Genomic DNA, 22,145 nt, shown 5'->3' on the forward strand with positions numbered 1-22,145 from the left:
ACTTATCAAAAATGACTAGTCTCTTTATCTGACTGGCCCCTTTTATCAGTATTTTTTTTAACGATAAAACGTTGAACTGATTAATATTTTTTCGTAAGGATAAAATGCTAATTAGTTCAGCGTTTTTGCTAGGACTACAGTAAATTAGACTTCGTTTAGTAATAATTTTAAGGAGTATGGCATGACAATCTTGCATAATATGCGATTAGATGTGCTCCGTTTTTTAGGATGATTAGTCCAGATGTTTAATTTACGTATCATTATTTTTTTTAAAAGATAAAATGTTGAACTAATTAATATCTTTTAAGAATAAAATGCTAACTAATTCAGTGTTTTTGTTAACACTACTTTAAATTAGACACTCTATCCGGTAATAATTTTAAGGAGTGGTCTATTTTGATAAAAGAAAATTGGAAGAGGGGTAGTTTGGTCAAAAACTCGCCTGCAATAGTGCTTTGCTCTTTGTACGATGGTTTAATACAGTATATAGATTATTAGTGTAGTGATTAATTGAGGCAAAATCGTTGTCTTTGTCTTATAAATAGTTTGGAAAGTGCGGTGGAAATAATTCTCCGTATAGCATACTTTTGGGAAAACAAATCATCTTCCAACTGCTCTACTGACCCGTCGAAACGAAAGAAAGAGAAGGAATTAATGGAGATCATCAATCATATCGCACAGTAGAAAGTTTCTCCTCTGCCACTTTCTGCCACCCAAAGTGGAAAGTTTCCATCTTGAGGCTTAATCGTGGAAGAAGAGAGAAAGCCCAGATAGGAAATGTGGGTTTTGCTAGGGTTTAAGAGAGTGGGTGGGGATTCTGGAGCCTTAAAGATCATCACATTGCACAGGAGAATCGTGTCCGGCCGTTTTGTTGGTCTCTTCTTCCACTCAGAATGGAGAAGTTGGGATTTGAGGTGTGGGTTTTGCTAGGGTTTTAGAGAGGATTGTTGAGAAGAGGAGAGAGGGAGAAGATCCAGGAAGAAAGATGACCGGTGGAAAGCGGAAGTGCTTGGACATTGATGGGAAAGAGGGCATTTCTTGTTCTCCTTGTTCGACTGCACTCTCCTTCTTTAAGATCATGCTGGGCAATTTTAGAGATGTTATGGTATTGCCTTTCTTCTCTCTGCTCTATTTCTTTGTTCTTAGTTTCTTTTAGTTTGATGGTAGAACGGAAAAATCTTTTGCTAAATGCCATTTGTTTCAAAGTACGGTTGTTATGAACTCTGGAGTTGCCTTTTTAATGGATATGATTTCTCTATTCTCAAATAGAGTACAAAATGGTATATTTGGTCTTCAAGTTCATGGGACTGCTTCTGCTATCTTGAACAGAGGATTCTCCGGAACAGTTAGACAGCTTAATAATGTTTATGCGGGTGTGCTATCTTCTGAAGAATGATAATTTTTGTAATATATCAAAATAGTTGATTATTTAACAATCTTATCAGTTTCGGCTTATTTTCCATGCGCGCTCATGCCCATTCCTGCTACAATGACTACTAAAAGTGCTCTACAATGATTTCTTCTTTTCTCTTTGCATATACCATCTACTCCAAATATCTTGATGACTCTGCTTTATTTCCCTATCTTCTTGCAATCCTATTAACCCTTCTTTTTATTGTTATGCAGTTCATACCACCTAAATTTGCCCACAATTTGGATGGTTTAGTTGACCAGAATGTGTATCTTGAAGATTTAGATGGGACCTGTTCAAAGGTTAAGGTCTCTATGATAGATGGTTCTTTGGCTTTTCAACAGGGATGGTGTGATTTTGTGTTGGCTCATTCCATCATAACTGGAGAGCTCCTGATATTTCAACAGATTAGCAGCTCATTATTTTCTGTGCGTATATTTGGCATAAGTGCCTGTGAACGAGTATATTTTGGTGAGAAAGACACAGGTGACATTCGTAGGAAGAAAAGGGAAACAATCGATTTAGTCTCCAAAAGCTTGCATCAGCCTAAAGGGAGCGAAAGTTCTGAAAACATAGAAGGTGCTTGCTACCTTTTAGGTGAAGATCCAGAAAAAAACAGCACTGACATGAAAGGCAATCCTCCTTTCTTTTTGCCTGATGTTGAAATTGTTGAAACTAAGTCAGTTGTTAAAGTTATGGAGGAAGATTCAAATACACCAAGAAAACTTGGTTATAATGATGGTGATTGCGCATCCCTAGAAACTGTTTTTGAAAGGTTCTCTGAAGAACAATTCCGTGTGGTTGATAATAATGCCATGATGGAACAGGAAAGTGAGCAAGTTTCTCCTCAAGATTTCCCAGAAGAACATGAAGTTCATGAAGATTCAGAGAACAAGGACAAAATGATCTCAATCCAACATCTAGATTTCTTAGATTCGGAGAGAGTTATAACTAAGTGCTGTCCTGATGATAAAGATGGACGTATGATGGATGGAAATAGTCATGGAAGACCCCAGACTGCAATTGAAGCTGAATGCACAAAGTTTGAGATCATTGATAAGCCTAAATCTGATTTGGCCATCTTCACATGTCCTCTTGAGAAGGGTGATCTGCCTGTAATAGGCCACCATGAAGTACCAAAAAGGTCTGATACAAATATGACGCAAATGCAGGCTAAACGCAAAAAGCGTATGGCTAATTTTAAAAACCATGATAATGAGATGCTTGATGGTAAAATAAATGCTTTGGAAATTCTAGATGAAAGGCAAAATTTAATTGGACCAGAGAAGATGTCTCACATGTTGTTTGTCCCGGAGAAAGGGACACATGATATTGTTAATGAGAATGTAGTAGATGAACCTGAAGCAAGCAAAATGTCCCCTGCAGGTTGTTGCTCAGATAAAAAGGCTGAAAATGCATTCTTTAACAGAAGTGCAGCAATTCCTGATGAAACATCTTTACGATGTGAAAAAATAGCTGAAGAACCATGTATTAAACAAATCGTAGATTGCTGTAAAGATGAAAAAGGTGATTTCTCATCTCTTCTTAGGCGATCAGTGCGGAGCTTCCAACCTGATCTTCTTAATGTTAGTAATATTCTGCAGTCATCTTGAAGTTTCTTGCATTTTGTTTATATATTATCTTGATTGAGTATAGTCCTAATAGGAGAGAACTATATTGTCAGGGACTATCTTGGAACTCCGTTCGAAGGAAGATACTCCCTCAGTTGGAAGCATTAGGAGTACTCAACAGGATATTGCTGGTATAGATATCAAGCAAGGAGATACATGTGAATCAGGTGATTTGAGCCTAGCCTTAGTCAAGCTTCATGTTAAGCTAAAGGAAGTTCCAAATTTATATGCTCTGTTCCTTCTGTAAAGTTTATTATAAGGATGCTTCTTATTGTGATAGGAATAGTGCCTAATGTCTACGGAGAAGAAGATGAGAAGAAATCCAGTCCTACTTTGGATGCAAAAACTTTTGGAGTTGTAAAGACTGAAGTATTGGATTTTGATGACTATCCTTTGCCAAAGTCGATCAACTTCAGTTTTTCATTATCTTCCACTGCTAAGTCCTGGCTTGTAAGTGAACCTCCAAGAAATCCTACAGCATGACTGAACTTATATCTCATTATGTTGAACTGCAGGAAGAATACTTCCTTCCTTCTTTTTTTCTTTAACAAAAATCAAATAATTCCATGACCTCTCAGCAATAGAGATCTTTTTCCAGCAAACTGCGTATATACGCTGCAAATAATTGATGACAAAGGTCGTAATATAATTAGATATATGCTCGAAAAGACTTGTCCTAAAGTTGATTTACTGTATGCATTGCTAGATGATATATCAAGTTGGCCAAATTAAAATCTTCAAAATGAGGGACAATTAAATTTGCTCAACGTTACTAGACAGTACTATGATTATTATCAATTCCTTTTAGCTGACTCAAAATGTAAATGCCTGCTTAAATTAAGTTGAATATTTGTAATGATTTAATGTAAATGTTAGTGAATTGGATTAAACATGACATCCTCATGAAATCTCATGGATGTATATCTATTGGTGGCGGTTCCCCTTCTCATATAAAGTTTTACCTACTGTATTGTTAGTATGGGTTAGGGTGGAACAGATCAGCTGGGTTTTGCAGGTTGGGTGGGGATGCGCCAATGGTCAATATATATACGTCACTCATCATTATTTATTGAAGTAACCAAATGTTTTTAGTACTTCATTAGCATGTTTCATTATCCTTTTATTTGTTAAAGTATCTATATTTAGCATTTTAACAAACTATGCTACGTACTAGACTCTAATTTTACTGTTCTACCATATCAACATAGGAACAATTTTTGGATTTCCTGGTATCTTTCAAATGATGTTTTCACTTTTCACGAGTTATGTTAGTTGGATGTTTGTTTAGCTAGTTAAGTTGGTGGACTGATTTTTGGAAGATATAGAAGTTTTGATGAGAACCTGGGAGTGGATTATAGTGTCGCTTGCAGAATCTTTCTTTGCACTTTGTTTCCAACTTAAACTTTGCTATTTTTATTTAGTTGGATTATTTTACTCAGTATAAACTTTCATTGAAACATATTAGACATTATTTTCTTTTAGATTTTGTTTTGGGATGAGGTTTTTGAGCAAGTTGCTCTTAGAAAGTAAACCAAACATCTTACATGAATATCATCTCCATCAGCAAATTAAATGAAACACTAAATCTAACATCTCAAGATGATGGAATGAGAAGATTAAAAGACAAGGTTCAAACTACACAACTGAACAAACTCAAATATGATTTGACTTTTTAGGGATGATCTAACTGCTTTATACATATCTTCCTCTGAGAAATAATGTTAAAAAAATAGAGTTTGGAGCATCTGATAGTTTTGAATGTTGTAGAAAAAGATAATCTCACCAATAAAATTATGGCTCATGCAACCGAGGAATAATCCATTTACAACATGGAAAAAGATGGCAAATTTTATTTCTGTGACTTGTCTTCAGTGCTAAGATACAGTTGAACCAAAGAGACAGATGAAAGATTAATCTGAATGACTAATCAAAAGGTGGTTGGTTGCGAAAAAAATGGGAATCAAGGTAAGAAAATGAGAAGTGATAATAAAAGTTTAAAACTAACATATTAATAAAGTTATAAAACACCTGCTTAGTTTACATGGTAAACAATCAATTATCAACCAAATAACTAGTCTTATGTTGATTGTTCCACGAACTTTCATTTACTGTGTATAAGAAGGGAAAATATGCTAACTGTAATTATTCATTTTCATATTTGATCGTCAAAGGCTTGGTGATTGCCACATTGGCCCGTCTGATCTAGTGATTTTGATTGCTTTGAGAAATATTTGGCGCCAAATGTAGTTGGATGAAGTTTGACGAGGTGAACTTGCATAGGCACTTTTGCAGAAATTATGAAACCATACCATAGGAGCATTTGTAGAACTTTAAGATAATCTATTGAAAATCTGTTCAAGCTCTGTTTTGAAGGGATATAAGGTTTTAACATATTAACATTAGTGGTTAATGTGCATTTGAGACAGTCAAAACTTGATTACAAATCTGAGTAATTAACTTGATTAGACAATGTGGCTGTGCCATGACACAGCCCGTGCCGACTACCGGCTGGCACGGCACAACACACCACGTGCTGCAAGAGAGGGAGAGAAAAAGAGAAGGGAGATTAGCGGCGCTTCACTCTTCGATCTCGTCGTCGCTGCTCGTTGTTGGTGATAAAAGATGGGACTAGGGTATCTCTGCTTGGGACACGACGACGCCTTCATCGACAGAGCTCTCCGACATGACGGGTGATGACAGCGGCAAGGTTGGCGGCGATGAACACTCGATGGCAAGCAGATTGCTGTTAAGAGGGGTACCGTGTGGCACCCTTCGTGCCACGTGACGGTCGACACGGCCATCATTGGTCTACCCCTCCAATACAACTTAGAAGTCCGTTTAAACAAGTAATTTGGTGGAAATATTGAAAATCAACGGGTAAAGTTTCAATAACTTTATTGTCAGCCCAGCTGAGTGTAGATTTCACAACATTTTGAAACTAAACTTTAAGTTTGATATGAAATGCTTTTAGAGTTGTTCAAAACATATTAGTGGTTAAATTTGGATGTGCTCATCTGTTCCCAAGCTCTAATTTAAGCCTAGTTGATAAGAAAAGGATAGATGAAGGGAGAAAGTTTGTAACTTATAGAACACCAAGCAATTAAAGTTAGTACTCTATTGGAGGATTGGAGGGAGCCTGTAAAGTGCTAAGCTGGAGTTCAGAAAGGGATACTGATGTGTTGGAGTTTATGTTTGGCGGGAGACATAGCTATTCTAGGTGGTGATCCCACAGAATGGAACATACACTTGAGATGATTATAGATTCATAAACAAATGTTTTTACTTTTATTCACCTATTGATGGTTGTGTTTCGAGGATTAAGAGGATGTTCTTGCAGTCTATTTTGTTTGATAAGTGGTACCATGGTGCACTACCACTTTGCCTTGGCGCTCTCTCTTTAAAGTCTAGGCTGATAGTGAATGCAGTTATGTCAGGAGGGATAACTCATGGTTAATCAAAAGCAAAAGTATCATAACTTATACAAGCACTGGGTGAAATTTTGTCATGTAGGTGTTCCTTAGACGCCTATTTTGGCACTTGTGGTATCTCCCCTAGAGCTCACAGAAGAACATGATGTCAGATAGTTTGCTAAAAATTTGCATACTTAAGAGTCAGATTTCTTAGACACCATACTGCTCTCTTCCATCTGTAATTGCTATTGTTATTATTCCTGGATGTGCATTGAGCATCAAGAAATGTTCATGTACGAAGGACCAGCAAGACGCTACTGCATTTGTGGTGCACCATTTATGCTCCTTTTATAGGTTTATCAATCTTCTCTTTGAGATGCCTAAAATTTGGTCTCAATTTCTTGAGGAGTCTATTCAAGCAGTTTCATCAGTTTTGGCCATTTTAGCTTTGAGATATGGGTTCTAACAAAGAAATTTAAAAAAAGAAGAAATATAGAGAATTGGAAAGACCTAAGGAGAATAGATTTCAGAAAATTACGATATACTGAAATGATTTTCGGGAAACGCTTATATATGAAATATCATCTATGGCCTTTTCAAGTTGCCATTCCTTAGAAATACATTTACATTAAGACAGCAATTAAATATGATTATAAGCACCTAATTCTTTCACTTCTAAATTCTGAATGTGCAATTGATTAAATTGTAGATGTTAGGTGTGATATATAGGTGAGCAATTTTATACATGCATGGAAAAGAAGGCTAAGAAATGACTTATGGTGAAGTAGTCTGAAAAGGGAAGAGAGAGGAAGAGTGAATGGGAGAGGGGATATTTTTATGTGAGAGAGGAAAGAGAGAGAGGGTGAGATATTATGTGAGTATTTTTTTTAATTTTAGATTTTATATATGAGTAATTTGTATTTTCTCTTATCCTACTTTTAAGATTTATTCTTCCGGAACAAGGAAACACTTTTTTCAATTGTCTTAATAATTGGATCATAATGAATAAAAATAGATTTGAGAAATCAGTATTTTAAAATAATTTTTATGTAATTAAAAAATAGTCTGATATCGGAAAATAGATATAGCGAATCGAAACAGCCGGTATTGCCAATACAACTGAGTCATACCATTTTTCTCAGTGGTGATCTAATCGTGATATTTAGAAATTTGGATCTAACTTAAATTAGCGAATAACTTCTCTAATAACTGGGCACCAACGAAGGGAGAAAGGAAGGCAATGGCGAAGGCGTCCCATCAGTGAGGGCTGCACGGTAAGTAGCAAATTGTCTTCCTCATCTTGCATCAGTCTCCTTTCACCAGGTGTTGTGTAGCACGCCTTTTTGCCACGTGTCAAAACTATGTTGGCATAGCAATTCTTGGTTCTAATTTTAGTTCTTTGAAAACTTTTGCATATTGACAAGAAGATAGACAACCATTTTGATCAAATCACAAGAAGCTTTGCATAAAGTTACAACTTCATGCAGTAGAATGAAAAATAAGAATGAAGTTAATTATTCAGGCATTTAGTGTCACGACCCGTAATCGGAGTGATGACTGGCCATGTATTTCAACACGCTTGAGATATACGAAGCCTTATTAATACTTTCTAAGTACCCAATGACAAGAATAAATAAAAGAAAAAAAAATTGATTTATATAATTTAAGCTAGTCGTAATGAAAATAATCAATGTTATCATTAATGTGTCTCTAAATAAATTGAATTAATAAATAGTCTGAAACATAAGACCAAAGGAACAGAAAGGTAAATGGGTAGGTCCTAAGTGAAGGTAGGGTCTCGATGCATCTCGCTTAGTCGCCACGCTGATTACTACTTAAAAAATTATAAAAGAAAAATCCAAGCGAACAACTATAGCTTAGTGAGTGGAATCTACTCGAAAGCCAAATAAATCTAAAATTTATAGCGTTAAATAAAATTCAAATTCACCGATAAAAAATGACAATTATACTAAGCATGTTCTTAAAATAATAATAATAACGACAGTAATAATATTAGAAAGTCATAACATGTCTCAGTTTTAACATACCAAATTATTTCTCAATAATAATAATATTATTTGTCTCAACAGGGTCTATACTTTGTGGATCCACATCAACTAGAAGTCATCTTGAGATGACGCTTAGTTTTTTTTTATAGCTGATCCAATTAGGGTTATCAGGAGGTATGACCATGTGATAAACGTACTCTGTCTTTTCCACTAACCGTTGAGAGGGATTAGAGTCACTTCAGAAAGTCTTTTGATATATTCTGGGACTATTTTTTAATCCCACCAGAGTCACCTAAGAAAGTCACAACAGTAATCTAAAATAGGATTTTCTCCTGATTTCTAGATAGATTTAAGTCACTATGGAAAGTCGCAAGCGATCTATATTGGAACTGTTCTTTAAGTCATACCAAATATTAGTCATATTTTTTTGACTAAATTTTGCAATTTGCATGAAGTATAGGAATGCATTGAATCACAGAATTATAAATATTTAAATTACACACAGAAAATATAATAAATAATTTGCATAGAGAAAAATAAATAGTCAAATAAAAGGTACAAGATATAATATGAATAAATATGTGAGTGAACCTGCTCACTTGAGTCTAGTTAAAATAATTGAAATCTCTAATCTTCACTTTTAATAATAAATAATAATAAAAATTTTAAATTAAAGGATATTAAGATTTCTAAAATTTAAAAACTAAAAGTATTACTTATTTTAGCCAAAATAAGCCAAACTGGTTGGGGTTGGGTTGGGTTGTAGTTGGCCTGTAGCCCATCTAACCACCCACTTAAATGGATAGTCCAATCCAATTAAGTTAACTGAATTGGGTCGGGTCCCTTGGATTCGAATCCAAACCGAATCCAATAACTTAAAAGAAGATGGCGAGACTGCCTTCTTCACCCCCAAAGAGGGGGGGGGGGGGGGGTCGACGAGAGAGAGAGAGAGAGAGAGAGAGAGAGAGAGAGAGAGAGGAGAGAGATCGGCGGTCACTGTCGTCGGCAGTCTGCTAGTCGTGCCTGCATCTCCCTCACGACCTCGACGACTTAAAAGAGAAGAGAAGACTGGCTATAGTGACCAAAGGGGAGGGATTCCATCCATCATCGACAGAGAAGAAGATGGAGATGAAAAGAGGGAAGGAGGCTGTGGTCAATCAAAAAGAGTGGATTTAAGGTTTGATTTATAGAGAAAAAAAATCCAAATCTAGAATAGATTTGGATTCGGCCGAAAAAAATCGCGGCTGCCCCATCGCGTGCCAGTGAGGGAGAGAGAGAAGGGTGTGCACGTGCAACACACGTGCGCTCTAAGAGAGTTTTTTGTTTTTTTTTCAATTTTTAGTTCTTACGTTCAACAGTTATTAGAATCTGTTTAAGAACATTATCAAATGCATGTTCAAGAAAATGTATTTAATGTTCCATGTGCATTTTGGTAATATTTTCCTGATCTTAACTCGATATTTATTCTCAGCCCTTCCACTAGTAATAGTTTGTTGGGATTTGGATGAGTTAAGACTTAAGGAAACATAGTAGCAGCAAAGGGAGGTGGGAGTACTTACAAGTCCAAAATGTAGTTGACAAATTAAGGAGAAAGGTTGAGCCCTTGTTGTCATTAAAACAATATTATACAAGCCACCCACATGGATGTGTGTGGATTGAGGCGTTGGCACCATAATTGGTGCAATAAAAATGGTTGTAGATGATGATAGTGTTACAGGTAGTGAATCAAGAGTTCTGGCATTTGCTGTAATGCATATTTCATATTTGCGGTGCAATAGGTCACATGGAGGCCTTAGCATAGCATTGCAAAGCATCCTATTGTTAGTTTGCATATCTCAAAGTCGATACCTCAATCACAAGAGACAAGTACCTATTTACAATTTTACTTGGCCATGTAATGTCAGCTACCTTCTAATATCAATCACAACATTCGCGATTGCTTCTCCTAGTACTTGTTTTGTATATGAACCATTAGTGAAGGGGTCCACCTACTTTTCTATTTGAGCCATTTGCATGACACGAATATGCTAAAGACCGGCCGAGATAGGGATGGGTTGGTTATTTGAATTGAAGGGAGATCTTGATGGTGGTGAAAAGGAAAGAGAAGATGGTATGTGGATGAGAATATTAACGAATAGAGAGGAGAATAGTATGAAGGGAAAGAATGGGTCGCTCCTAGAAAAAGTAGGGCCACGACAGACGAGGAGGAAGGTCTAACCAATGGAGATTAAGGACAATGTGAAGTTAGGGCAAGAAAGAAGGAGGAGAGAAAAAGAGAGGTAGAGAGAGATAGGAGAAAAAATATGATTTCATAATATAACCCAACTAGAGTGTACTCCATAATACTTAGAGGCTATTCTTTGGACTCAAACAATAAAAATAAAATAAAAACAAAGTGTTCTCGTCGTGGTGCATTTGAACATGTCCGAGGCCGTTCGAACACGAATTTTTCGCTCTCTGTAATTATGAACGTGTGCAGGCGTTCGAACGGGTTTGAGGCTGTTCGAACGCACAATTTTCGTTCTCTGTATTTATGAATGCCTGCAGGTGTTCGTACAATGTATTCGAACGTGGCCCTTGCGTTCGAAAGCCCCCAAACAAAAATTTTATTTTTTTTCCAAAACAATTTTATTTCAATTGATACAACCTGATCTAACTCTAGTTGTATCAGAATGATGCGCTATCGTGCATCCGATGGATATGCGTAGACCAGAACAACACTCGCGTTTCCTTTACTGATAAAATTGGTGATGTTTTCCTTCAATACTCTTATTATCATTTAAAGAACACTTGACACAGTTCTCTTAACAACAAACACGACTTCTGTCATCAATATGCCTCATTGTATTTTCCAGTTTGTATGAACTCATGTTGTTGCTGATTTTGGGCAGTAAATCCCATTTCTATAGGTAGTAATTAAAAAAACTGGAAGTGAGGATCAGGATTCCCAAGAGCGCGAATTAAGATTAAGGATGCAATATTGAGACAGATAAAAGAACTGCAGGATCATGCATTTCCTGTAAATAGAACATTAAATTACATTAATGACAGCTTGAATAGATATTCGGTCAACTCATATAAATTCTTTGCTTAATGTTCCTGCTCCTGTTTTCTATTTCCCTACTTGATTTTCTGTATTACTCATGCAGGAGCTGCCCAAAAGCTTGCCGACTCGTTTGAAGAGACATGAAAGGAAAGTTATAATCCTTAAGGATCCATCCATGAGATTATGGCCGGTGCTGTATCATGAAAGCTTCAAGTTTATAGGCTTTACTAGTGGCTGGAGAGCTTTTGCCAGAGCAAACAACCTGCAGCAAGGAGATCAATGCGAGTTGTATCAAGTTCCCAAGGAATCAGAGCAAGTTTTTCTTGTGCAAATATCAAAAGTTTGACACTTATCTTGAGAAGACTCTTAGGGTAAAACTACAAGGGACTTGTACAATTGATGTCAATGCGCAGTGTTAGAAGAAATTAGATGAGCTTTATCTATATGCATCTCTGTCATTGTAACTGTGTATGTAGTGAATTCATCATTTTCCATGATTATGTGAATTAAGATGTTTAACACTGCCACAAGTGGCAAGCACTGAACTGATAATTTAACCATATCAACTTCCTTCTATGAGTAACCGACCAGATAGTCCAGATTTGCATGAGCTTGTCTATTGTGTTTGAACCTTGATGAATGGTTTAAGGAACTCGTTTGCTGCAGTACTTGTTTATCCCACTAAATTGTGAGTATGTCTCTTATTTATCTGTTTGATGGATAATAAAGCCGGGAATTATCTGACATATAATTCTTGCTTAGAAAACGCGTATAATTTTATCGCACTCTTTTATCATATGACACACAGTTTTATACAAACTTCGACCAAACTATACATAATTCAGTATTTATTTCTAAATTATATCAAAGAAAAAATTCTAATTTATGAATAAATATCTAAAATCAAAACGCTACCTAAATCTAACATAGTCTTTTTAAGCAGGCATTAGGGTTTCTTTTATGAACATCAAAGAGCTTGCTAAAAATCCCAAGAAATCTGTGTCAAAAAGACACCATCAAAGAGCCAAGAAATAGAGTTGTGCTCATACTTCAACCACCTCTACCCACGATGCTATTTATCGCCTTCTCTTTTAAACCCTTTTTAACCTCTCCATCCCCCTTCTGGGCTCGAACTCGAGTCGAGCTCGATATAGGCTTGAATTAGACTCGAATCAAAAGTTAACCGGTCGAGCTTGATTAGAGCTAGGCTCGCTCGAGCTTGGTGTTAAAAAAGAACGAAAAAAAAAAGGTCCGAAAATAAAGAGAAAAGGGGAAAACCCCTCTAAAACCTCGCTCCTGCACGTTTCTCAACCACTCTTTCTCGGATCGAAGCGGCGGAGATGAGCATCCACGACGGCAACAATGAAGACTACGAATCCGACGACGGAGAAGTCTTCTTGGAAGACGATGACATCATACAGGAGATCCCCGTCGACGAAGAAGGTCTCATCTCTCTCGTCTCTCTCTTCTCATCACTTGTTCTCTGATTTTTGCCCCTGCTTTTTTCTTCAGAACTTCCGGATCGAGATGACGATATGGGTTCAGATGTCGATGATGGTATGTTGGTCTCGGTTAGATTCAGTTTTCTTAATCTTTCAAGTTCCAAGTTTTGATTCAGAAGTCGGAATTTTTCTTCAGTTGGACAGAATAAGGTTCGGATCTTTTCCGCTCCAATACCCAGAAATCCATCTGGATTTTTTTCGAATCGACGAACAATACGATGTTGTCATGTTTCTTTATGTTATTATTAACTTGGTTTGTCTGATTAAGCCATCTAATTCACATGTCAATTTACATCCTAAATCACCTTAGTTGGAATATTTTTCTATTTCTTGGTTTATTATTGTGATATTCATTTAATTACTTGTTTTATTTAGCCTTCCATTGTTTTTCTTGTAGAAGAAGCTGATGATTCCGTCTTTAGATATATGAGCCATTCAGGTATGCTTGCCTTACACCTTTACGTACATGATTGTAGGTAGCTTAGAGCGCATAAGCATAAGCATAAACATAAGCATAAGTTCATAGTTATTATTAGCTGTATATCTTCGTAGCATGGTGCATATTTGTGAAATAAGTTGAAACCTTATGACATTTATGTTCTGCATATTTCCCTTTCACTAAGCTGACATATCTTGTGTAAGAAATAGCTTTATATAATCTGTGAATACTCTGCTTCCAAAATAAAATTGGAATTGTTTACTAACTGCCCGACACTGTCAACAGCATGAGACAAGTTTCTGTACCTTTTTACTGTCTATCCAACCTATATTCTTATGCTAGTGCATGCTCGCTTGTGTTGATTTATTTAAAAGTAATATATTTGTGTACATGCTTGTTTGTACTTGTAAGATCTCTGCTTTCCCATTTTGTCTTTCTTGACTACCAAAGCAATAACATTTAGAATTCTTTGTTTTTTTCTTCCATTTGAAAGCAAGTTTAGAATTTGAACAATGTAGTCCCAAAAAGTTGCTGAAATGCATTTGACAGAATATAGAAATAAAGGTAGCATCAGTTTATGAAACTCTATATTATTATTGTTGTCCTTAAATTTCTGAGTACATTATAACTTTTAGATGGGCTTCCCATGAATTTTGCAAACTCAAGGATAGGGATGTGTATGCATCTGTTTTCTTCATATGCCCGAATTATTATGTTCCCATCAAATTTCTTCAAAGCAAATTCATGCTGTTCCAGAAGGAGTTAATTTTTTTTAAGAAAAAAGGAGTTAAAAAAGGATCTTTCTTTGGTGTTTCAATCATTTTTTTTATCAGTGTGAATTGGCTTATGAGGTTTAATATATGTGCCTATGTGGAATAGAACAGTTTAAGGGAAGAAAAACTTTGCTTTCATTATTGGCCTGATCATAATGTGCTTGCAGTTTTTATTGAAAATCCTGTTCAAGCATTGGTCTACTAAAGTTAGCTGGCCAGACCCCAGTTTGTTGTAATTTGCCTCTTTATTTTGGAACTTATGGTTTTGATTCTTAATCTAAAAATTTGCTTGACATGCACTTTTGTGATTCTCTTAACAAATCTGCAAAGCCATTTTTTACTTCTGCTTAGTGACGCTTTGATAGCAGTATATTTTCTGACCTCTCGCTTTTATTCCTAGTTTCTTTGATTGAATAATATAAATAACGTTGGTTGAACTGTCTTGATACAGATGAAATTTATACTGTTGCATGCAGTCCCTTAGATGCGTCACTTGTGGCCACCGGTGGTAAAGATGATAGAGGATTTTTGTGGAAGATTGGGTCTGAAGATAAAGGCTTAGAGCTTCAAGGTCTGTTGTTTGGTCCATTTCTTTCATTACTTTCTGAAACTATATTGGTAGAAGAGCATCGTTAAAGAACCCACAGAAACCCCCTAATGCATTTTAGCACTTCAATCTGACATATCTCAGTAAGGATCTGAAATTTTGTAAAACCAAGGATTCCATCTTAATTGTTTCTTGTTGAATATATGGGAAATTCTATCCCGAATCAACGTAAAAGAAATGAGAACTTGTTATGGGATGAAGTTCTTCTAGAAACATCTTTTAGGCAACCATGACAAAAGCAACAGTTAAACCTTCACATGGAGAGCCATCTATGATTATTGGTGGTGGTCAGAAAGTTCTTTCGGTTGGATGAAGGACAGTCGTCTTTTAGGAAGATGGAGTCGTAAGATTTGTAGTGATTATAGGTTTGAGCAGCTTATAATAGATTTTAGGTTATTGGATAATCTATGGTGTGTAGAAGAAAGGGAAAGAAGATGGTGATTGAGAAGGAAACTTACTTTGGGAGTATATCATATGAAAGCTCATTTGAGCATAATAAGTCACTTCATTCATTTGATTAATGCCTTAGAAGTACACCATTCTCTCTTTTTGTTATACTTACATCAAAAGGGGATAAGAGTACATGGAAGTAAAGAAAAAAAGGAAGTGATAGATTATTAATATCATGTCTCTTCATCTGCTTCCTTTTCTGTGTTGATCTTCCTAACTCTTTAATATCTTTGTTATATTCTGAAAATCCGTTTGATATTCTATTATTCTTCATGATCTTTTGGTATGTGCTTCCTTCTTTTGTCTAGATCTTTTGTACTCTTTTTTATCATTGTAATTCTCCTTTGTTCAAGTGATGTATTGTATTGGTCTTCTTTTATAGAAACTTCTTGTGCATTTCATTGCTAGTGGAGACTTGTTCATCCAAAATATCATCTATTTCCTTATATCTCCTCAGATATGGTGGACTGGGAATAGACTGGATAAAATAAAATAGGTTGTGCGAATGGTGGAATGAGGGGAGGACGATGGGATAGTAGAGGTAATAGGTGGAAGATCAAGCTCCCATGTCACAAGAAGTGTTAAACTGTTAATAATCCTAGAGACAAGAAGAAAAGAGAAAAATCCATTTGTAGATTATTATAGAGTTTACAATGTTATAAGCCTGAAAGTAGGACCTTGTTCAGACTCTTAGGCCACAATCCCTGTAAATTCATTATCTGAATTGAACATGATTACTCTTATCCACGGTTTAAAATTTCATCCCAAACTGAGACATTTTGTCAAAACATTTTGCATTTCGATCCTATCCAGTCTGAACCTAGCCCCCAAAACTAGCATCCAACCAAAACAGCCATAATAACAAAATTTTAATACATATTTTAAATTCAAACCTGGATTCGGATCCAACTTGTACCTAACTCAATATCAACCTCATTATTTAAAATGCTATTAGATTTGTGTGATGTCATGAAAAATAAGATAAAAAAGACTATTTATCAAAAGAAATCTAAAATTGATACAATGAAACTAGATATGAAACCGACCAAAATTGGCTGACATATTTTGTTTTTTAACCAAACTGAAACCGAATTTTGGAACATGCTCTTATCATATTTATGTTTTATTTCTCAAACAATGTGAATTTTCATGCATTTGCTGGTTAATGCTCTTGCTCATGCATGTTACCTATCAAGCAGCTGGTCTGACCTCAACTTTCCATGGCACTTCTTATTCCAAGCAGGTCATCGTGATTCTGTCTCTACTGTGGCTTTCAGTTCTGATGGGCAATTACTTGCTTCTGGAAGTTTTGATGGACTGGTGCATGTTTGGGATACAACTTTAGGTAGTCTGAAGTGTACCCTTGAAGGTTCTGGAGAAGGCTTTGAGGTGTAATTTTATTAGAATTTGTCTCTATCTTTAGCCATTTATTGAACTTGATATCTTCTATCATTCTATATTTTTCCCTTTGTATGTTTAGAGGTCTTGTTGATCTGAATTTATTCTTGAACTATCTAGTGGCTCAAATGGCACCCAAGAGGTCATTTGGTAATAGCCGGGTCAGAAGATTCTAATGTATGGATGTGGAATGCTGACAAAGGTGCCTATCTCAATACATTCTCTGGTCATGGTAGCAGTGTAACATGTGGTGACTTCACTCCTGATGGTAATTTACTAGTGCAACATCTTCATGAAAGAGTATGTGTGGTTAGTGTGTGCTTATGTTGTTACTCTAATTAACTGTATATATCTTGGTTCTTGAAGGTAAGATTATATGTACTGGTTCAGATGATGCGTCATTGAGGATATGGAACCCAAAAACTGGGGAGAGCGTCCATGTTGTTAGAGGTACACTATTTGTTTTTATTTCTTCTGTATTACCAGATTTTCCATGGTTGAGGAATTCCTAGGTCCTGTAAGAGTGTTCATTATGCTCAATGTTAAAATGACAATATGCAATTGACAGGTGAACAGGAGAAGGCTTGGAGCTTAACTGCTTGACAGGCAGATAGTCAGAAGCTTCTCTTATCTTATTAACACTTTCCCTATCTAGTTTTGGAATATAAATAATACAGAGGCTGCATGGTTGCGGAAGTTTTAGCTCCTGAATCATTATGCTTAACTTCTGAGGATGCTGGCTAGTTGACAGGTGTATAGGAGAAGGCTTGCAGCCTCACTAGATGTGCACCTAATCAGAAACTTATGGATCAAGAGGTCCCGGTAACTAAGAGAAACGAGAAATAGTAAATGGAGGAAAAATAGAAAAAGAAATCAGAAATTCAAAGATAAAGTATGAATTTGACAATAAAAAGTATATCTCACCCAATAGACAAATTTGAAAAGAGTCAACACCAATTCAATATTCAAATTATTCTATCCAATTTCAGAAATTGTGATGGAAGTCCACACAAGCATGGCTGGTTCTGCCTAAATTCCTTGCTAGAGAACAGCTTTTAATGTCCCTTTCTTTTCTTGATGTTCTTTCATCTTTGTGCTCCATATTTTGGTAACAGATTTGTTCTTCTTTTGTCTACCTTTCTAGGTTTTAATTACAAATATTACAGTATTGAGTATTTGACAATTTTCAGTTATAATCAAGTATATAATTGAATAGGTTGCTTCAGTAAGTGGAGATTAAAAGCTTACCTTCTAAGTCTTTTAAAACCCACTTTTTCTTTTTGCTAAACAAAAGGTTCCAGTGGCTTATTTTCCAGATTTACTGACTAATTTTGTTAGTTCTTCAGGAAATTGGTGATGATATGTGCACTCACATTTCAATTGCTTTCTTCTTTTGGAGGAGGCAATTTTTTTGGTTGTGCTTGCCTTCATCATAGCACATTAAAGTTCAAACCACCCCAAGTTCCCAATAGAATTTTCCTCTTCTAGGAATCTTTCTAGGATGAGACAACTGTACAATATTGCTTCCAATTTTCTCTTGGTGGAGAAATCAGAAGGAAAGAGTTGTCAATTTGTTGTTACGATAGATCCTATGAAAAACTATTGATCTGAAAAATGGAGAGAATTTCAAGTGTTGGTTCGTCATACATATCTTTCAGAAGACATTTGTACTTCTTCAACCTTGATCCTGTGCATGTTCCTTAATTATTTTACTCTATCTTTAAATTATTTGTCTCTTGAATCACTAACACAATCTTACATATAATACCTGTTAGTCTGATAAGATAATTTATTTTATTGAGGAATTTTTTCAGGATTATGTAGATGAATGAGGGACTTCATCATTTTGTGATGTTTTAGTATTTGGGTGTTCCATAGATAGACTGGCACCTAGTCATTTTCTGAGGTCTTATTACATATTTAATAATTTTGCTCTGTTAAACATAATCTGCAATATCTATCATGCTGATTGTAATTGATGGTGACTATGGAAACATGGAGACAGATAAGTTATGCTGAAAATACAGAAAACGGAAAAAAAAAATGTCTAGCTAGTTGCTGCAGAATAATGGGTGCAACTATGCACAGATTATGTCTACTCTGTTGCATCATAATATAGTCTGGAATCTGGATGGGTGAGATCTTTATGCCATCCTTAATTCATGTTGCTTTCTTGGCTTTTGTTCTTGTAATGATTGTTGTTGTTATAATTCTTATTCTTCTTCTTATTATTATTGTCATAGATTGCTTGGTATCATATTACCGTACTTTTGTTACTCTGTTACACATGGAAGCATGAAATTGACCTCTTGTACTTTTATTTCTCGTTGATTTTAGGTCACCCGTATCATACTGATGGATTGACATGCTTATCAATTACTTCCGATTCCACCATTGCAATTACTGGTTCGAAAGATAGCTCAGTACATATGGTCAATATAAATTCTGGGCGGGTTGGTTCTTTTCTTGTTACTGCTTTCTTTTGCATTTATATTATCCTTCAAATTGTAAATAAGTATCATATGTTTCATCTATTAGAAATTTATCTTCAAATGGGGATGCAATTACTGCCACTGGCGAAATATTGAGTAGTTGCATATTGTTGGTCAAGTTCTTTCCCATTGTAATAACTTGTTTTCCACATTATTTAGCTTTCATTTGTGCATATAGCCTTGCTCATGCTATGTAGTAGTCTGGAATAACTTTATCTATTAGTGGCTATTATTTTTCAAGATACATTATTTTCTTGTTTGCAGATTATATTGTTTCTCTTAGAGTTTAGAAAGCTATTCCTCTTAATAGTTCATTATTCAATGCTATGGCTACTTGTATGATTTCCAAGCTGACTCAGCTAGTTTTGCTTCCTATGCAACACCACCTAAATAAATAGTGAACAAGTTTTAAATTTAAGTTTATATTGTTGTATATAAAAACAGGTTCAGCCGTCTGGTAAATCATCTCTTGGTAGTCCATAGATTTTTACCATATTTTATGAAAATGTGCATGCGTCTGAAAAATGATCTGAATCATTCAACCATGATAATCTGAAAAATGCTGAATCACTCAACCAGGAACATAGGACAAGCAACTATAGTCAGATGTGGGAGAATATAAAATGAATGAAATAATGTCGACGTACTAAGAATTTTACAGTGATGAGCTAGTGATTGTTATAGTTAAATTAGTTTTCTTTCTCTGTAAATACTGAATATGGAATGGTACTATGGATCAACATATTAATGGAAATGATCGCTAATGGATAGCCACTTCTCCTTGTAGGTGATAAGCTCTTTAATTTCTCACTCCAGCTCTGTTGAGTGTATTGGTCTTTCATCGAGGTATGGCCTCCATCCTGAAAAATTATATTTTATTTTCTAAGTCAGTAACATTATAATTCCATATGTTTATGAAATAAGTTTGAAACTTATAGACTAATTGAGATGAGTAATAAAACCTCCTCATAAAATCCAGTTGGCGATCCTTTGCCGGAATTTTTACACTTTCTTTCTAATTTATTCATTTATAAGACTAATTTGGGGAGCTTGGGGCATGTAAATTAAAATTTACTAGAAGTACATATACGTATATGTGTGTGTGTGTTGAGGCACCTAAGGAGCCTTTCATATCTGATGGTTGCTATAAGTGTTTCTGATACTATTGCATAAGGATGTTCTTGTAGAGTTAATTTGTCTTTGGTTTTCGTATTAGAGGATTTTATTCCCAGGCCTATGGATAGGACACAGCTGCTTTTGAACCTTAAAAACGAAAAAATTAAATGTGGTTGTCTGTATTCAGTAATTGTGAAAGTACATGAATTTTTTCCTTAAATAGAATTTTTTCAAACAGTTAAGTAATGTTTTTCCAATGGTTACATGTTTTTTCTTGCTTGTTTTGGTAAATTATTAACATTACTGAAACGATCTTACTGGAATACTAAATGCTTTTTGTCACAGATCACTTAGTTCTTAAACAAGAAAATATGTATGATATTCATCTACTATCCTGGATATTGTATGTCAACATGGTTGCAAGTTTCCTTACTTGCCTGTAGAGCTACAACTGTCCTAGTGGAGGTAATAGCCTAAAAGGACTATTCAAACTTGTATGCAGTTCTCCTTGGGCTGCAACAGGAAGCATGGATCAAAAGCTCATTATCTGGGATCTGCAACGCTCGTCTGCAAGATGCACATGTGACCATGAAGTCAGTACCGAATACCAAATCCTCACATGCCTATCTTGAATTATTTTCCTTTTTCTTCTTGTGCTTACACAACCTTTGGGATTTTCTTTCTGATGGTCAGGAGGGGGTAACATGTTTGACATGGCTTGGCGGGGGCGCTTCTCAGTATGTAGCAACAGGTTGTGTGGATGGAAAGGTACGGATCTGGGACAGCTTATCCGGAAGTTGTTTAAGGACTTTCAGCGGGCATGCTGACACGATACAGTCTCTAGCTGTTACTGCTGACGGGGGTTCTCTTGTTTCGGTCTCTTCTGATGGCACTGCCCGCGTCTTTGGTATCTCAGATTTCCGATGAAGAGAATCTAGTAAACGGAAGTATCGTCATCCCAATCTTATTAAAGGGAACTAATTATTTATACTTGCCTGTTTATCCTCCGGGTTATTTAGTCAGTGTTGTGCAATCTTGTTTGGGACTCTGTTCTCGAACTTTCGTAATCAAGTTTTCCTTGTACAATACACTTCATACAATTCAAGTTTTCCTTGTCTGGAACTCGTTCTAGAACTTAAAGATTTCTGATGAGTTGTTGGCCAATTTCAGGCAAAAATAGAAGTGTCATTGTCAGCGAGATAAATCCTTGTCTTAGGAAGTGATCTAATAAATTGCTTTTTGATAGAAGCTGCTTAGTGAAAAAAAAAATAGAGAACAGTACTAAGTTCAGGCAGAAATAGTAGATCAGTTGTAAACTCAATTCTGATATTGGCATGAGGACCTTCTGATGTTTTGAAATATAAATTATATGATCTCTCTGCTTCATGTTCTTTTTGCTGAATGAGAATGTTAACAGATAATTAGTACCACCTCATGTTTAATTACAGTGGAACTTCTTGTGGGCTTCGTTTCTTATTCTCAAAGAAAGGAAAGGAAAAGAATTATCTGGTATTTTTTTCAAGCACATATGGTGCAGTAAAACTGCAGAAACTGTCAGTAATCAACACTGTCAACTTTCCGGCCTTCTATGGAGGACGCCGTAGAACATGAATTATCCATCGTATCCAGACATTCCTAAGCATAAAAAATGAGCAAAGATTCAGCGTGAGAATCATGATTCTTAAGGAAAACAAATAAAATTTACTTGTTTTGCAGTAGATGAAAGAGAGAGAGAGATTAAAATGGTTGCCCATTCTTTCTCAGACAAAAATTGAGGAAAACTGTAGCCCAGTGGAATGATCCTATTAGCATGAGTTCGATTTGTGTACATTGTAATTGACATCTGATAAATTTTCTACTG

General features: G+C 35.7%; 2 protein-coding genes across 4 annotated transcripts; both read left to right on the forward strand.

Moving 5' to 3' along the window:
* The first annotated feature begins 573 nt into the window (after window positions 1–573).
* LOC140767029 (B3 domain-containing protein Os02g0598200-like) lies at window positions 574–12,081 on the forward strand. 2 transcript variants are annotated; one of them, XM_073106777.1, is made up of 5 exons: window positions 574–1,105; window positions 1,627–2,938; window positions 3,096–3,209; window positions 3,323–3,492; window positions 11,611–12,081. In XM_073106777.1, the coding sequence occupies exons 1-5, from the start codon at window positions 986–988 to the stop codon at window positions 11,851–11,853; spliced, it is 1,959 nt and encodes a 652-aa protein (XP_072962878.1). In that variant the 5' UTR covers window positions 574–985; the 3' UTR covers window positions 11,854–12,081. The 2 variants fall into 2 exon arrangements, with proteins under 2 accessions (XP_072962878.1, XP_072962886.1); XM_073106785.1 differs by lacking the exon at window positions 11,611–12,081 and having other exon boundaries at window positions 1,627–2,997; window positions 3,323–3,462.
* Window positions 12,082–12,759: 678 nt separating this feature from the next.
* On the forward strand, window positions 12,760–21,670 carry LOC140763030 (uncharacterized). Of its 2 annotated transcripts, none has more exons than XM_073101071.1 (11): window positions 12,760–12,950; window positions 13,020–13,064; window positions 13,410–13,448; window positions 14,673–14,792; window positions 16,522–16,667; window positions 16,797–16,944; window positions 17,043–17,126; window positions 19,014–19,129; window positions 19,956–20,014; window positions 20,787–20,877; window positions 20,978–21,670. In XM_073101071.1, the coding sequence occupies exons 1-11, from the start codon at window positions 12,848–12,850 to the stop codon at window positions 21,209–21,211; spliced, it is 1,185 nt and encodes a 394-aa protein (XP_072957172.1). In that variant the 5' UTR covers window positions 12,760–12,847; the 3' UTR covers window positions 21,212–21,670. The 2 variants fall into 2 exon arrangements, with proteins under 2 accessions (XP_072957172.1, XP_072957165.1); XM_073101064.1 differs by having other exon boundaries at window positions 12,762–12,950; window positions 13,407–13,448.
* Window positions 21,671–22,145: the final 475 nt, after the last annotated feature.

The sequence above is a fragment of the Typha angustifolia genome, chromosome 1 (assembly GCF_048772165.1).
Source record: "Typha angustifolia cultivar Huaian chromosome 1, ASM4877216v1, whole genome shotgun sequence".
NCBI lineage: Eukaryota > Viridiplantae > Streptophyta > Magnoliopsida > Poales > Typhaceae > Typha > Typha angustifolia.

What these genes read in the sequence shown, in the direction of transcription:
- LOC140767029 (XM_073106777.1), top strand. Translation starts at nt 986, where the DNA reads ATGACCGGTGGAAAGCGGAAGTGCTTGGACATTGATGGGAAAGAGGGC. An exon ending in GCAATTTTAGAGATGTTATG is followed by an intron (nt 1,106 to 1,626) that starts GTATTGCCTTTC and finishes ATTGTTATGCAG; the next exon opens with TTCATACCACCTAAATTTGC. An exon ending in TTGCTGTAAAGATGAAAAAG is followed by an intron (nt 2,939 to 3,095) that starts GTGATTTCTCAT and finishes CTATATTGTCAG; the next exon opens with GGACTATCTTGGAACTCCGT.
- LOC140763030 (XM_073101064.1), top strand. Translation starts at nt 12,848, where the DNA reads ATGAGCATCCACGACGGCAACAATGAAGACTACGAATCCGACGACGGA. An exon ending in GATCCCCGTCGACGAAGAAG is followed by an intron (nt 12,951 to 13,019) that starts GTCTCATCTCTC and finishes TTTTTTCTTCAG; the next exon opens with AACTTCCGGATCGAGATGAC. An exon ending in TGGTGACTTCACTCCTGATG is followed by an intron (nt 16,945 to 17,042) that starts GTAATTTACTAG and finishes TGGTTCTTGAAG; the next exon opens with GTAAGATTATATGTACTGGT.